At 44.9% G+C, this 16,118-nt stretch overlaps 1 protein-coding gene across 1 annotated transcript in view; it reads left to right on the top strand.

The window, feature by feature from the left end:
* LOC311243973 (LHFPL tetraspan subfamily member 4 protein-like) overlaps window positions 1-15,911 on the top strand; it is a gene marked incomplete at both ends in the record, with an annotated part of 99,636 nt that extends 83,725 nt beyond the window's left edge. Inside the window, 3 exons of the mRNA XM_084333381.1 lie at window positions 7,034-7,270; window positions 14,434-14,450; window positions 15,858-15,911. Coding sequence (XP_084189507.1) covers window positions 7,034-7,270; window positions 14,434-14,450; window positions 15,858-15,911 — 308 coding nt within the window. The remainder of the gene's footprint in view (window positions 1-7,033; window positions 7,271-14,433; window positions 14,451-15,857) is intronic.
* Between the last annotated feature and the right edge of the window lie 207 nt (window positions 15,912-16,118).

The raw sequence follows: 16,118 nt of genomic DNA, 5'->3' as shown, positions 1-16,118 counted from the left end.
TGTTGTCTCGACGAGGCCCTTGAACCCCTGGCGGAGGGAGAGGGTGTTGCCTTGGTGATCAGCTGCTCCATTAGCTGCGCTTGTAGTCTGTCGCGCTCGGCTTGTAGTCTGTCGCGCTCGGCTTGGGTCGTGGGTGAGGCTTCACGTCTGTTACTAGGTTGGAGGGTAAAGGACTAATGGACTAAAAGAAAGTTCTACTTTACTTGCGCCCTATTTATATGCACGGTGAACAAATAGTACCATTCGTATTTCGGTAGCCGTATTCCTACGCGGAACCGGGGCTAGTTGGGACATGTTCGTCGGCACTATTGAACTTGACTCAAGGGGCCTGTCTGCTGGCGCCAGGTTCTTGTCCAATGAGAGAATGAACTATTATGGGCTGTAGTAGAAGGGATATTCAGTGTATATGTACAAAGAATATACAAGGGATATCAAACGATATACAAATACTATTAAATATATATCCATAAATAAATATATATATTCGGTTTAATCTGATCCTTCACAACACTGACTATGTCCCCATCAGCTCTACCTTACTCTACCATGTAAACTGAACTAACCATACTAAGCTAAGGGTCTGTCCCCACCAGGTGAGATCATTGTAGGCCGAAGGAGAGAGAGAGAAAAGATGGGTCTTGAGCAAGGATTTAAAAACTTCAACAGAGCAGGCATCCCTGCCGTCGGCGGGTAGTCCTTAAAACCTCAATCAATCAACCAGAGAATGAAAATATACATTATTTAGGCTGATGAAGGCCAGAGGGCTGAAAACATTCCGTCTATCGTGGGAATAAGGTTATTCGGTAAAGATCGTTGTTCAACGTGTGCAAAGTCCATTTCTTCAAGTAATACGGTGGTGCGGCTACCCGATTTGTTTACATTTGGATCACTGATTGGGCCTTTAAACAGAGCCGGTGAGGCAGAAAGGAATAGGGCCCAATCAGCCTCCAGGGTCAGGGTTACTGACTGTGATGGATGAGCAGGTAGAGAGTATAGATTACCATTTCTGTTGGAGTGTTCAAATCACATGTGTGCTCATCCCTAGGGTGCTGGACCTTAGTCTGTGTGTGTGTGGGTGTGTGTGTGTGTGTGTGTGTGTGTGTGTGTGTGTGTGTGTGTGTGTGTGTGTGTGTGTGTGTGTGTGTGTGTGTGTGTGTGTGTGTGTGTGTGTGTGTGTGTGTGTGTGTGTGTGTGTGTGTGTGTGTGTGTGTGTGTGTGTGTGTGTGTGTGTGTGTGTGTGGGTGTGTTTATGTGTGTGTGCGTGTGTGTGTGTGTGTGTGTGTGTGTGTGTGTGTGTATTTGTGTGTGCGTGCATCTCTGCCGTTAAGTGTGTGTGTGGGTGTGTTTATGTGTGTGTCTGTGTGTGTGTCTGTGTGTGTGTGGGTGTGTTTATGTGTGTGTGTGTATTTGTCTGTGCGTGCATCTCTGCCGTTAAGTGTGTGTGTGTGTGTGTGTGTGTGTGTGTGTGTGTGTGTGTGTGTGTGTGCATGTGCGTGTGCATGTGCGCGCGTGTGTGTGCGCATGTGTGCGTGTGCACGCGCGCGCATGTGTGTGTGTGTGTGTTAATGTAACTTTATGTTTACTCCTCTGGGCACTCAGTGCATGTACTCCATCATCCCACTGTCCTACTGATAACCTTTAAGGCTGGAATAGAACGTGATAGTCAGGCTTTACACAACTTGAGATGAAAGTTGAGATCCCAAACAGAGCTTTTCAAATGTAATTTTTTGGCCGCTTTGAGCACATAATTGCTATTTGGCTCCACTGTATCAGAACAAACGGCTGAAAAGTCCAAAGCTCACAGAGTTACACCAGAACTATTTGGATGTATAGATAAAATGAGTGGTGTCTCTCTTTAACACTTTCACTGCCCAAGCTTAATTCCTTATTAGTCCCTTGAATGCCCAGAACTACTTCAATGTTAGCGTTAATATCGCCTAATCTATGTTTTAAATTATGGCTATGTGTCTAATCTGCCCGTCGCTTATCAAAGACTCATTTTCCAGTCAACATTGTCGTAGCAGATTGTTTTTTTATCGGTTCATTTCCGTGTTCTACCAATCTGAAAAGCACTCTGTTTCACGGAAAAAAGAAGAGATTCCCTGATAATCGCCTTTTCCTGGAATACAGCGGTTCCCAAACTTTTTTGGCCGTGCACCCCCTGTCACCTCCCGACCTAACTGACGCATCCCCCAATGGGTTTCTGTTCGAAAAAATTGTTGCTGGTCTCCGTGCACAGATTTTATTTTTTATTTTATCTCTTCCCACGGCGACTATGGATAGGGAATTTCTTTATTTAATTAAAATGTGGATGCATGTACTCTGCCAGCATGTTTAATATCCATAATACTAAAGGTTTGACGGGGGGCGGCTACCAGTGGTGCAGTGGCAAATTGACAGTAGGTCAAACGCTCCACGCGCGTGCGCGTGCGCGCGCATGCACAGTTTTTTTTGGCTGCTCTCGTCCTGCAGCTGGATACTATTGCCTCACAGCGCGGCCGTCAGCGCGCGGCCCAGAGAGCGCCGCTGGCTCTGCGGCTCTCCAGCTGCATGCTTCTCCGGGAGTCCGGTTGGATAATGCCATGTAAAAAGCGATTGCGCGTACTTCAGCCTCAGTGACCGAGGTAAAACGCCGTTATACCGCATTATACCAGCACTGCACCACTGGCGGCTACGTGGCGCAGTGGGCAAGGCGCACGCAACGAATGCTGGAGACTAGGCTCGAACAGGATGCCTCCTGTTCGAGCCCCGCTCTCCACATTGCTTTCAGTTTAGCTGGTCGTCCACAGTAATACACATTGGCCGTATTACGGGGAGGGAAACTGAAGGGTGGGGATCGGGCGTTGTGGACAGCGACTCCTACAGGTCGGTTGGTGCACCTGCGCAGTAGAATCAAGAAGCGACGGGGGCGGGGCCCCTCCAAAGCCCAGACCCCCGACGCTGAAAGATCGAGCCGCGCAGGTGAAAAGATGCGACGGCTGTTACCTCGAGTATCGGAGGGGACTTGTGCTATGTATGACTTAGTCCACATTGCAGCCAGCTTGTGGGAGGCAAGAAACAACATTCGAAGACAGGGGACGGTTGAATTGGACGACATGAAAATTGGGATGGGAGAAAAATAGAAAATGGGAGAAAAAAAGTGGATAAAAAAAAATACTAAAGGTTTGACTAAGATTTATGAAATTTTATTGTAAAAAAAAATTTATATATATATTTTTTTTTTTTACCACCATTAGCCTTTTCATGTCACGCACCACCTAGAGGGCGCTCGCGCATTCTCGTGAGTGGGCATTCAACCTGCGGGGGGTAAACAGGAGAAAACTCGTGGATGGCATTCAAAGTGTTAATGGGGGAACACCATTGGCTGTATCCAGCCAACGTTGTAGCAGGTATCTGGGCCTTGTGATGTGTGTGTGTGTGTGTGTGTGTGTGTGTGTGTGTGTGTGTGTGTGTGTGTGTGTGTGTGTGTGTGTGTGTGTGTGTGTGTGTGTGTGTGTGTGTGTGTGTGTGTGTGTGTGTGTGTGTGTGTGTGTGTGTGTGTGTGTCTGTGTCTGTGTCTGTGTGTGTGTGTGTGTGTGTGTGTGTGTGTGTGTGTGTGTGTGTGTGTGTGTGAGTGTGTAGGTGTGTGTGTGTGTGTGTGCGTGTGCGTGTGTGTGTGTGTGTGTGTGTTCTTGACGTAGCCTAATATCAAGGATGCTTTTCAAACTACAACAAACCAGTTGATTGGGTACAGCTTGTCTAATTGGGGACAAGATGTATGTCCCCAAATTAGATTTTTGGGTTGGTGGTTAAGGTTAAGTTAAGGTTAGGTTTAGGGGCTAGGGAATTAATGTCAATGCAGTGTGTGTGTGTGTGTGTGTGTGTGTGTGTGTGTGTGTGTGTGTGTGTGTGTGTGTGTGTGTGTGTGTGTGTGTGTGTGTGTGTGTGTGTGTGTGTGTGTGTGTGTGTGTGTGTGTGTGTGTGTGTGTGTGTGTGTGTGTGTGTGTGTGTGTGTGTGTGTGTGTGTGTGACAGTAAGTTTGATGGATGAGTTGTATTGGTGAAACAGAACAGCCTGGGATTATACAGTTCCCCGGTGGGTGGAGATAGGAAAGGCAGGGCCAGGGGTCACACACATATCCACATTACACACATACACACACACACTCACGTACAGTATACACAAACAAATGAAATGCATGCAAACTAGTAGCCTACACACACACACAAATCCATAGAAATTAGTACACCCATGCACACACACATACACACACACACACAAATCCATGCTAACGACTACACACACACACACACACACACACACACACACACACACACACACACACACATGCAGGCCTGTACCTCATGTAAAACCCAGATTCGGCTCAAACAAGGGACTAAACACGTTTCGCAATTATGCCACATCAATGTGGAACGCCCTACCCAAAGCTGTAAAGGAATGTGAATCACTACCCACCTTCAAAAACACTCTCAAAGAACACCTACGGGAGACTGCAATTCGAAACTGGCCCCTACAAATGTCCTAACCCAGTTGTACAATAAAGACCAAGCATGGCTTTGTCAGTATTCCAATGTACAGTGCCCCCCCCCCCTACCCAACCCCCCCCCCCCACCTCCAATGTACAGCCCCACCCAACCCCACCCCACCTACCCAACCTCCTCCAATGTACAGTTTCTATGTCAAATGTATGTCAGTATTCCAATGTATAGTGCCCCCCCCCCTACCCAACCCCCACCCAACCCCCATCCCCCTCCCCAACTCCAATGTACAGCCCCACCCCACCTACCCAACCTCCTCCAATGCACAGTTTCTATGTCAAATGTATACACACTCTTTTTCTGGATTTTTTTAGTATCACAAACAGTACTGTATTTGCAAATCTGGTATGTCATAAATGTATAGATGTAGCAGTACTGTCTATCTGTATGTCGTGTGTGTCATATGATGAATTGAAAATGGGGGACCCTGATGGAAACAAGACGAAAGTCTTTCTCAGGTCTGCATCCTCTTAACAATTGTATGTATTGAGCTGTAGCCTACTGTAGCGTAACAGTAAGAAGCATTTTGTATGAAAGTATTCTGTACTTCTGTATGACAACTATTAAAGAAACTTGAAACTTGAAACTTGAAACTGTACTGTACCCATTCTGCAATCTGTTAATAAACTTTTCAATCAATCAATCAATCACATACATACATACTGTACCCCACGTTGCATTCACATTTCACACTGTTATTCTGTTTGTATGCACATGTCAAAGTCAGCAGAACAGCCACCTCAAACAGCAATGTTTTCAACCACCTCATACCAAACATAATGGACACTTTTGTTTTTGGTCGTCTGGTAATCTGACGGTTCCCGGTTAGATCCCGGCTCCTCTGGGAAGCGTGTGGGAAGTGCAGGTTTCTGTCAGTGTGAGGGGAAAGAGGAATGTGAGGCCCAAACCTCTCACACTATGACCAGCCTGGATGGCATTACTGTACCTCAGCTTACTTGTTGTATCTTGTCTATATTTCTCCATGTATTATTACCTTGTCTATTTTCTCCCTATATTATTACCTTGTTTATATTTCTACATGTATTAGATTAGATTAGATTAGATTAGATTCACTTTATTGTCATTACACAGTACAAGACAGTGCAACAAGATTGTGTACGTCCAACGACGATCAATAAGACAAATATAAATAAAACTGTACAGTAAAGTACAATGGTTAGCACAATGTGCGATGGTGAGAAAGAAAAATTATTAAAATAAAGTCTACATAAGCTATGTGCTATATACACAGGTATACAGTGAGGTGCAGTGGGGCTAAGTAGAGTTTTGATTCAGAAGTCTGACAGCTGAGGGGAAGAAACTATTTGTGGTCCTGTTGGTTCTGCCTGGGAGGCTGCGGTAGCGTGCCCCATAGTGAGTACCCCGCAGGCGGGTGAACAGTCCACGGTTGGGGTGAGAAGCGCTTGTTTATACAGTACTTCTCCATGTATTATTGCCATCATGTTGAGGTTAGATAAGGATTGTTTGTTCTGATAAATGTGTTGAAAGAGAAGAGGAGGATGGTAAATGGTAAATGGCTGCTTTTATATAGCACTTTTATCCAAAGCGCTTTAGAATTTGTTACTCACATTTTACCCATTCACTCACACATTCACACACACATTCACTCACACATTCACTCACACATTCACACACACATTCACTCACACATTCACACACACATTCACACACACATTCACTCACACATTCACTCACACATTCACTCACACATTCACTCACACATTCACTCACACATTCACACACCAATGGCGGAGGCAACCATGCAAGGTGCCAACCTGCTCATTGGGAGAAATTCGAGGTTAAGCGTCTTGCTCAAGGACACTTCGACACGCTGAGCCACGAGGTTCAGCAACCAAATGGGTTTCAAGTTTCATGTTTCAAGTTTCTTTATTAGTTGTCATACAGAAGTACAGAATACTTTTATACAAAATGCTTCTTTCTATTTCGCTCCAGAGACTGTGCTAGACAAAAATAGATAAGTATAAAATAAAATAAGTATAGCAAGTAAAAATAGAAGTCACGTACGTGGACACAAGTGTTCAGTATGTACATATGTACAATGTTCAATGCAGAGTAGAAGTAACTGAGTTACCATACAATATACTATACAATATACTAATATACAATATACTATATAGTGCAAAGCAGAAATGGGATGAGGTACAATTTACAGTAAGGTGTAATGAGGTATGGGTTGTAGTGCAAATTCTTTACGAATCAATATAAAGTGTGTTTAGGTGTTCTAAAGTGTGTAAAGTGGGTGCTGCAGTGTGTTGTTTGTTTAAAGTGAGTGTGTGCGTGTGGATGTGTGTGCTGTGAGTGCATTTGATGGTTGTTACATAGTGTTATTGTTCGTTGAGCATCCTGATGGCCTGGGGATAGAAGCTTCTTCTGAGTCTTTCTGGGACAAAATGAGTCAATACAAATGAACTTGACTTGACTTGGACCTCTCTCCCTCTGTCTCTGCCCCCCAGGGGTGTGCCTGGTGCTGGGCTGTATCATCTTCCCCGACGGCTGGGACGCCGAGGTGATCCGGGACATGTGCGGGGAACAGACCGGGAAGTATTCCCTGGGCGACTGCTCGGTACGCTGGGCCTACATGCTGGCCATCATGGGCATCCTGGACGCCCTCATCCTCTCCTTCCTGGCCTTCGTCCTGGGAAACAGGCAGACAGACTTCTATCTGGACGACCTGCAGACAGACAACAAAGGTCAGGGAAGGGTTGACTTCTGGACACATTTGTCATGTGGGGGGAAGAGATTGTACACGGAAAACAATGTTGGAGGGTTAGTTCAGATTTTTCCACCCCTAGAGCTTTTTTTTTTGTTTCTTACCAATGTTGCCGTCCATCGGTATGGAGTCCTTTCTCAGCACAACCCATGCTGTTCTTCATACTGGATACCAGCAGCTCTGGCTAGTTAGCCACAAATCCAATACAAAGTCATTGGGGTGACGCTCCAGTCTGTACAAGCCCTGACAACACTGCTGACGTCTACTTTTAGTAACACTTGACTTTGCATTGGTTTGTGGATAACGAGCGGCGGCCGGCGAGTAAACAGCGTGATGGATTGTGCTGAGGGGACTCGTCCCACAAACAACAGCATTGGTACAGTGAGTGGAAATAGGGCTATGGATCAATAGAATAGAATAGAAATACTTATTATCCCGAGGGGAAATTTGACACTGCAAAAATCGCTCGATTAAACATTTAGACAGAACAGGTCACCGAATAAGAATAACAAAAACGAATAAAATTGCCTAAGATAAGAATAGAATAAATAGAATAGAAAATGGAATAAAATATACAGTAAATAAATACAGTAAACATATACTGAAGTCTACAGTGTGTAATATTGCACAGTGCTGTTTCAAAGTAAGAGTCCAGGAAGATGGTAACTGTCACTCTGTGCTCAGTGATGCAGTTGTGAGGCACAGTGATGCAAATATTCTGAACTGACGTTGGACAGGTCACAGGACACAATGGGTGGAACGGTTCACAAACCTCACAGTTTGGTTCAAATCACGGTTTTGGGGGTCACAGTTTTGGTCCAGTATGTTTTTAGTACAATACAAATATACAATTAAATCAATACCATTGCAAAGAGAAATAAAAGTAACTTGTAATTAAGCAAGTACTAATGACATAGAAGGCCTTTTAAAAGAACAACACCATTCGAATCCAAACTGTCTTTTTCATGTCTACCAAAGTAGCCTATACCATGGTCTCATGGAGAGTGCTGTCACCATGGTAACCATGGTCTCATGGAGAGTGCTGTCACCATGGTAACCATGGTCTTGAGAGTGCTGTCACCATGGTAACCATGGTCTCATGGAGAGTGCTGTCACCATGGTAACCATGGTCTCATGGAGAGTGCTGTCACCATGGTAACCATGGTCTCTGAGAGTGCTGTCACCATGGTAACCATGGTCTCTGAGAGTGCTGTCACCATGGTAACCATGGTCTCATGGAGAGTGCTGTCACCATGGTAACCATGGTCTCCTGAGAGTGCTGTCACCATGGTAACCATGGTCTCTGAGAGTGCTGTCACCATGGTAACCATGGTCTCTGAGAGTGCTGTCACCATGGTAACCATGGTCTCTGAGAGTGCTGTCACCATGGTAACCATGGTCTCTGAGTGTGCTGTCACCATGGTAACCATGGTCTCATGGAGAGTGCTGTCACCATGGTAACCATGGTCTCTGAGAGTGCTGTCACCATGGTAACCATGGTGTCTGAGAGTGCTGTCACCATGGTAACCATGGTCTCAGAGAGTGCTGTCACCATGGTAACCATGGTCTCTGAGAGTGCTGTCACCATGGTAACCATGGTCTCTGAGAGTGCTGTCACCATGGTAACCATGGTCTCTGAGAGTGCTGTCACCATGGTAACCATGGTGTCTGAGAGTGCTGTCACCATGGTAACCATGGTCTCTGAGAGTGCTGTCACCATGGTAACCATGGTGTCTGAGAGTGCTGTCACCATGGTAACCATGGTCTCTGAGAGTGCTGTCCAACATGGTAACCATGGTCCTGAGAGTGCTGTCACCATGGTAACCATGGTCTCATGGAGAGTGCTGTCACCATGGTAACCATGGTCTCATGGAGAGTGCTGTCACCATGGTAACCATGGTCTCATGGAGAGTGCTGTCACCATGGTAACCATGGTCTCATGGAGAGTGCTGTCACCATGGTAACCATAGGGAGAACACAGAGGTGGGCACACGGCCACGTGTTTCATCAGGATGCTTGAATCACAGTGAGAGGGATGAGAACAAGAGAAGTTTAGAGAGAGAGAGACAACAGAGAGAGAGAGAGAGAGAGAGAGAGAGAGAGGAGAGAGAGAGAGAGAGAGAGAGAGAGAGAGAGAGCGAGAGAGAGAGAGAAAAGAGAGAGAGAGAGAGAGAGAGAGAGAGAGAGAGAGAGAGAGAGAGAGAGAGAGAGAGGAGAGAGAGAGAGAGAGAGAGAGAGGAGAGAGAGAGAGAGAGGAGAGGAGAGAGAGAGAGAGAGAGAGAGAGAGGGAGAGAGAGGGAGAGAGAGAGAGAGAGGATTTTTTGATTTTATAAAAAAACTTTATTCTTTACTAAAAACACTCAAGATGCAACATAAACTTTCAACCTTAAAATACTCTACAACCCAAACAACAAAAACAAAACAAACAAACAAACAAAACAAAGAAACAAAACACAAAAAAAACAAAACAAATCACAACAAACAATCAATTAGGGACAACACTGCTTAAACTGAACCAAATTGTCACTTAGAACTTTTCCCCCATATGGAGGGGGGGAAAAAACTCTACACGATCCAAAAGTCTGGGTGTATCAACGAGAGACACACCGGAGAGGCACTGTAGCGTCTCTGTCTTCACCTTTCCCCTTTTGGTACAACACAACAGGCCTTTGTGCGTGTCTGACAGACTCCAGTCACCACCCATCTCGTGGATAAAACGGTCCGCTTCGACAGCCGACCCTCCTCCTTCATCCTTATCACGTAAGCTCCATTTCAAGTTTGAAGTCGTCCTACCGTCCACCCCGTCTTATATCATATGGCCTCATGATGTCAGGGGCCGAAACCAGAGCAGGGGACCGAGATGCCCTCTGGACCGACATCCTCAGTAGACATTTTGTAACCCTCGCCTCCCCGTCCGAGGCCGCCTTTTCCTTCCCGGTCCAGATGCCGCTCCAACCTCACCTCCCACACCCCCGTGCGGAGACTGGCAGCCCCCAGTGACTTCCCATCTTCCATCACCCTCCGAGGCTGAGCCAGTAAAATGTTCACACAGTTCCACAATGCATACGAGTACATGAGATGATCAACCAAAGTCTCAGCCTCCAGGCCTCAGCATCAGGACACCATGAAACGTCCAGTCCTAAGTGACAACACACCAGTCCCGTCAATAAAAAACTCTCATTTCAGAAATAAAAAATAAAAATAAAACAAAACAAAACTACACTATTCCACTCCAGCCTCCACCACACCTGGGCCTGTATTACCTTCTGTACAATCTTCCTCATTCTGTATATATCTGTGTCAACAAAACGACCTTCTCCTTTAAACCTCATATGTTCCTTTGCTGCTGCAACAAACAAAATTTTATCTGGAAAAAAATCTTTCACCTCCACACTCTTCCTGTTCTTTGTCAACTTTAAAAACAGTTTCATTGCCTCCATTGAATAGGAATAACCATCTTCCACATATTCATCATCACTTTCCACAAAGTCTGCCCATGAACCCCCTGTGTACTCTGCGTACTGCTAAGTTCCTCCGTCACATCTGCCTTCTTAGCTTGAGAGCTCGACACTCTACTTCCTCCACCCCGACCCCCTCAACATCTGCAGCTACCCCAGGTACACTCCCCACATCTGTAACCCTTCCCGCCACGACCCCCCCCCCCTCATCCTCATCCCCTTCTCCAGTCCCTTGTGTCTCAACAGATCCACCCTCCACCTCCGTAATCCTTCCTGCCACGACCCCCCCCCCCCCCTCATTTCCATCCCCAGCAACTGTCCTCATTACATCAACAGGTTGCTTCGTACCTGCTACACCGGTTCTGTGACCCTGCAGCTGGATACCATCCGCTGTGCTACTGACGGTCTGCACAAGGACACTATCTACATTGCTGGCGGTCTGCAGCGGGACTCTGTTGTCGTCACCGCTCGCTGCTTTGCGCTGCAACACTCTGCCCTCCTCTGTACCACTACTTGCGCTGAGCCCAGCCCGCGCACCTCCTGGGGCTGACGGCCCGAACTCACTGCTCACGAACGAACACGGACGGACGGACGGGCGGCTGCCTCTTCACTTCCGCTCCCATGTTAACGGACGATAGTAGGCACACTGGCCGCGAGCGGGAGCGCGCCTCCCGAGTGGCTGGCGAGCGGCAAGCTATTTTTTCGCCTCGATCCTATTTGAGGCGGCGCGCCACGCGCATTGTCACAGAAATACAATTGAATATCTGCATTATTACCACAGATATAGATGTTGTTCAACCAGCTGTGTCTGTATCTGCAAATAAACGCCTTGAATGTTTGTCTGTATGTTTGTTTATACCTATAACTATTACAATGTTGCATAATAATAATAATAATAATAATAATAATAATAATAATAATAATAATAATAATAATAATAATAATAATAATAATAATAATAATAATAATAATAATAAGCTCTTGCTGCTGCTGGGGCTACACGCTGCTCTTTCAGGAGTACAGTCACACTGATCATCATTCTAAAATGACTGACTTTGCATATAGACTAGGCATTTACAGCTGTCCCAATGTAAATATGCCTTCCTCGGTGCGCTTCCGCACGCTCAAGTCGTAGGTCCAGTGTGCCTGACCAGGCGCGCGATCTCACGAGGGAGCCGCACGTGAAATTCGTTCGTGAGCAGTGAGTTCGGGGCGTGAGACCGTGCGCCTCTCCCCTCTTCCCTCACACAATCTCGAATTAAATGACCCTCTTCCCCGCAACGGAAACACCTTGAGCTTCCAGAGTTCACAAAAACAACGTAATCAAAATCATCGACTCTTAATTTCAAAACCAAATCAATCTCCTCTCTGTTGTTCTCGAGAATCATTCAAACCTGCCGTCTATGTGACACAACATGTTTTAACAACGGAGATTTGCATCCAGATGACAGTTTTCTTATCGGGGAAATTATCCTCCCATACCTTGCAAGTTGAGTTATCAGTACTTCATCACTTATGAACAGCGGGATGTTATTTATATTAACCCTTCTGCCTGGTGTGGATAGATGCTCCACTGCAATAAACACATCCTCGATATTGATTCCTGATTCAACAACCGAATGCACCTTCTCAAGGCAATCGAGAAAAATTACAATACTACCGCTCATCTTCGCGGCTGATTTCACACTTTTATGTCCAACGACTTTACCTATTGCCAAGCTGCAATCCTCTACGGACACATTAGAAGCATTAATCTTTATACCATGCTTCCTGCTCATTTTGGCAAACTCCATACTGGCGTCTGACGTCAGCCAGCAAACCAGCCTGGCCGACGCGCCTGCCAAACAAACAATACACTCCCACTTAACCCTATACACACCAAAACACACAGCAAACAAACACTACCCTTATAAAACAATATCCCATAAACAAATTACCAAAATAGACAGATAAAGATAGAAAAAAAACTCACTACACCTCCAACCTCCAACCTCTCCAACCTCTCCAATCTCATTCCCAGCATGCACCGAGAGAGAGAGAGAGAGAGAGAGAGAGAGAGAGAGAGAGAGAGAGAGAGAGAGAGAGAGAGAGAGAGAGAGAGAGAGAGAGAGGGGGGGTATGCAAGAAAAGAGAAGAAGAAAGTGTAAAGTGGGTAGGAAGTAGAGAGGAAGATAGAAGACAAGGAAGAGAGAGAAAGAGATAACTGAGAATAAAAGATAAAGAGAAGCTTGTGTAGAAGCAGATAAGGAATACTGTCCTCAGTTGAACTGTTCTTTAACCCTACTATACCAGCGGGTACACCGAGAAACAGACAGGAGAGAGACGGACAGAGAGAACGAGATGAAGAGACACAGAAGGACAGGAAGTGAGAGATGAAGAGAGACCGACACAGAAGTAGATAGAAAGAGAAGGAGAAAGAGAGGTAGAACGGTGACATAAGACGTCTCAGCACTCCAGTGGTCTAACTGTGGTTTCCATGGTAACTAGATTGCAGAGGAGATGGGTGTGCGGGGGCGTGTCTCATTCTCCTTATCAGATTAACCCCACTGCTCCACACCAAACGTCTCACTGATTTCACACATTAAAGGGCAAGTCCACCCCGAAACAGAATCTACATTGTGCCGTCCCACTGATCCAGGTATAGATTAGATTAGATTAGATTGGCGGCTGGGTGGGTGGCGTAGCGGAGATTGCGCTTGTCACCAATGCAAGAGACTCCGGTATCGAATCCCAGTCTCAGCATTGCCTTCGGCTTGGGCCGGCCGTCGTACTGGCTCATTTGGCAGAGTCAGCGGGTGGAAGTCGATGGGTGGGGATTGGACGTTGTGGACAGCGACCCCTACAGGTCGGTTGGGAGATGCCTGCACAGCAGAGACAGGAAGTGGCGAGGGTAGTGTGAGCCTCCCATGCGTTAGACCTCGCCAATGAGAGTCCGCGCTGGCAGGCGAAAAGATGTGACAGGCTGCCTCCTCGTGTACCGGAGGGGACACGTGATGCAAGGCTTCTATCCTCACTACAGCCGACCAGTGGGAGGCATAGTCTAGCAACGTTCAAGACAGGGGAGGGAAGAATTGGAAATACGAAATTGGGATGGGAGAAAAATAGAAAATGGGGAGAAAAAGTGGATACAAAAAAAGGAATATAATTATTATGCAGATATATCCAGGCGTTGTAGATATATATATGTGACCCGACATGACCAAACCCGACTTGTTGTGGCAAATAACATTGCTCAGAAATCGTGAAAAGTGCTATTTATATTAGTAACCGATGGCCCAAAATCTCAGTTCATAGGCTACTTATTGTAATGGTCACAAATGTTCCTACTTAGCAACAGGTTTTACTTGATTTAACTCGAGAAGTGACTCACTTCACTTCCTGTATGCCGTCTGGCACAGTATGTTAACTTGTCCTCCGGTAACGATTTGACTGGTATCTGTGAATCTATATCAATCTACATGTATGTTGAGAGAGTATAGAACCGTATGACAATAAACAGGTAGGGCCTACATTGTGTGAAATCCCAACAGTGACATCGTCTGACTAGCACTAGCTCTCTCATGCTAGCTAAGCTATCTTGGTAGATTCCCTTTTTGTTGCTAACAAGTTAACGTCATCACACATTACATTATGTAAACACTAATATCCGCCTTTTAATAAAAATGATTCTATTATTTCCTTGCAGATTTTGCTGTGTCAAGGGTAAGTCAACAGAGGCTTTATGAATGTTTTTGAACTTCCATACCATTAGCCTGTGTAAAGTACTTCATGCGATCCGGTTTTGGCCCATTGTGTACTGTTGTTTTAAATGGTTTATTGTTTACAATTAATATTAGTCTGTGATTTTTCACCAGCTGTCATAATCATATGGTCTGTTTGTCTCGCTTCAGTAGCTTGATGTTCTGTGTGATTTTGTCATTCAGTGCATGTGAAGGATCCATCCCATGCTCATTATTGCAGAAATGACAAGATCTTCTAAAATGTGTGGCTTTGTAAGCATGTGTAAGTTCCTAAGATAACCGATGACGTAAATTATTAAAACATTACATTTTACAATACATTTTATTTCCATGTCATATAGAAGTAGAAGTAGATGTGGAAGAGTTTTTCATACAGTATGTTGTCCAAAGAGCTACTCGCTTTCACACCTACATGTAATAGTTCGGTAGACTTCAGGTCATGAAGCTGCAACATTGTTGCAATTGTTTCGGTTATCTTTCACACTGAACTTTCTCAAATGCACCAAACGTTCTAAACAAAGCCAGCTTTTTATTGGACATGATTCATTTTGAATCCCATACCTGCCAACATTATGCTGTGAAAAGGGGGCTTCAAACTTGCATGATTATTTATTTCATTTCGGTAGTTTTGTCGCCATTGCTTTTCATCTGAGGCAAATTAAAGTTTCTTGCTTTAAACGTAATCATTTGTGTAGTCACTAGATCGAATGGATTGGTCTGCTCACAATAATCAACATTATTTATTATCCTTCCTACTAGATGCATATCCTTGTAGGTGTTTCCCCAGACTTACACACAATAGTTCAAATACAGGATGTGCCTAGTTTCACTCAAAACTCCAAAACTCAGCACAGATATCTTATGTGGGGTTTCTAGCTAAACCTGTGGTCTAATACAACACCCAAAAACTTGTTTTCATATACTATTTTTTGTTTTACGGTTCCCAAACAACATAACTTTGGTTTTGTTCATATTTAATGTTAACTTATTAGTGTTGAACTAATTAGCAAATGTATTATTTATTAGACCTGCAAGAGTTGCTGCAGGTCCTCCCCAGAACACAAATATTTGTGTCATCTGCAAAAACAACATATTTCAAAACCTTTGATACTTTACAAATGTCATTGATAAACAAAATTGTGGGAAACCACATGTATAATGTTGAGGCACATTGACTTATGATGATCCATTTGAACTAACTGTTTCCTGTTTTCAATATAACCAAGACTATCCCCGGACTATCCGAGGAGATGAACCAGGGTTTGATTAAAGCGAACCAAAGAGCTCAGGTGTGAAAGCGATGTAATGATCTACTGTACCTCTTCTGTCTTTAATCTAATGTTATACTGGTTCTGTCTTTGTTCTTCAGATTGAAGTGCGAGACAGAAGAGAACCGAGGTACGGAGTCCAACGTCTCAGCTGAGGGCACGTCCCAGACATCATCTCTATTCTCCTCTCTTCTCTTCTCTTCTCCTAAACTCTACTCAAACTTACTACGCCTACTCTCCTCTACTCTATTCTCCAACGATCAGGATGACACCCAATCTTAATGCAGACACAAAGTGTACAGCATTCTGTAATATATATATAAAAAAAAAACTGGGATAAACTATATTTTGAAAAATGATAC

Source organism: Notolepis coatsorum (assembly GCF_963971535.1).
Source record: "Notolepis coatsorum genome assembly, chromosome: 17".
Lineage (NCBI taxonomy): Eukaryota > Metazoa > Chordata > Actinopteri > Aulopiformes > Paralepididae > Notolepis > Notolepis coatsorum.
Note: the sequence above shows the minus strand (reverse complement) of the source record. Positions and strands in the feature narration are given on the sequence as shown.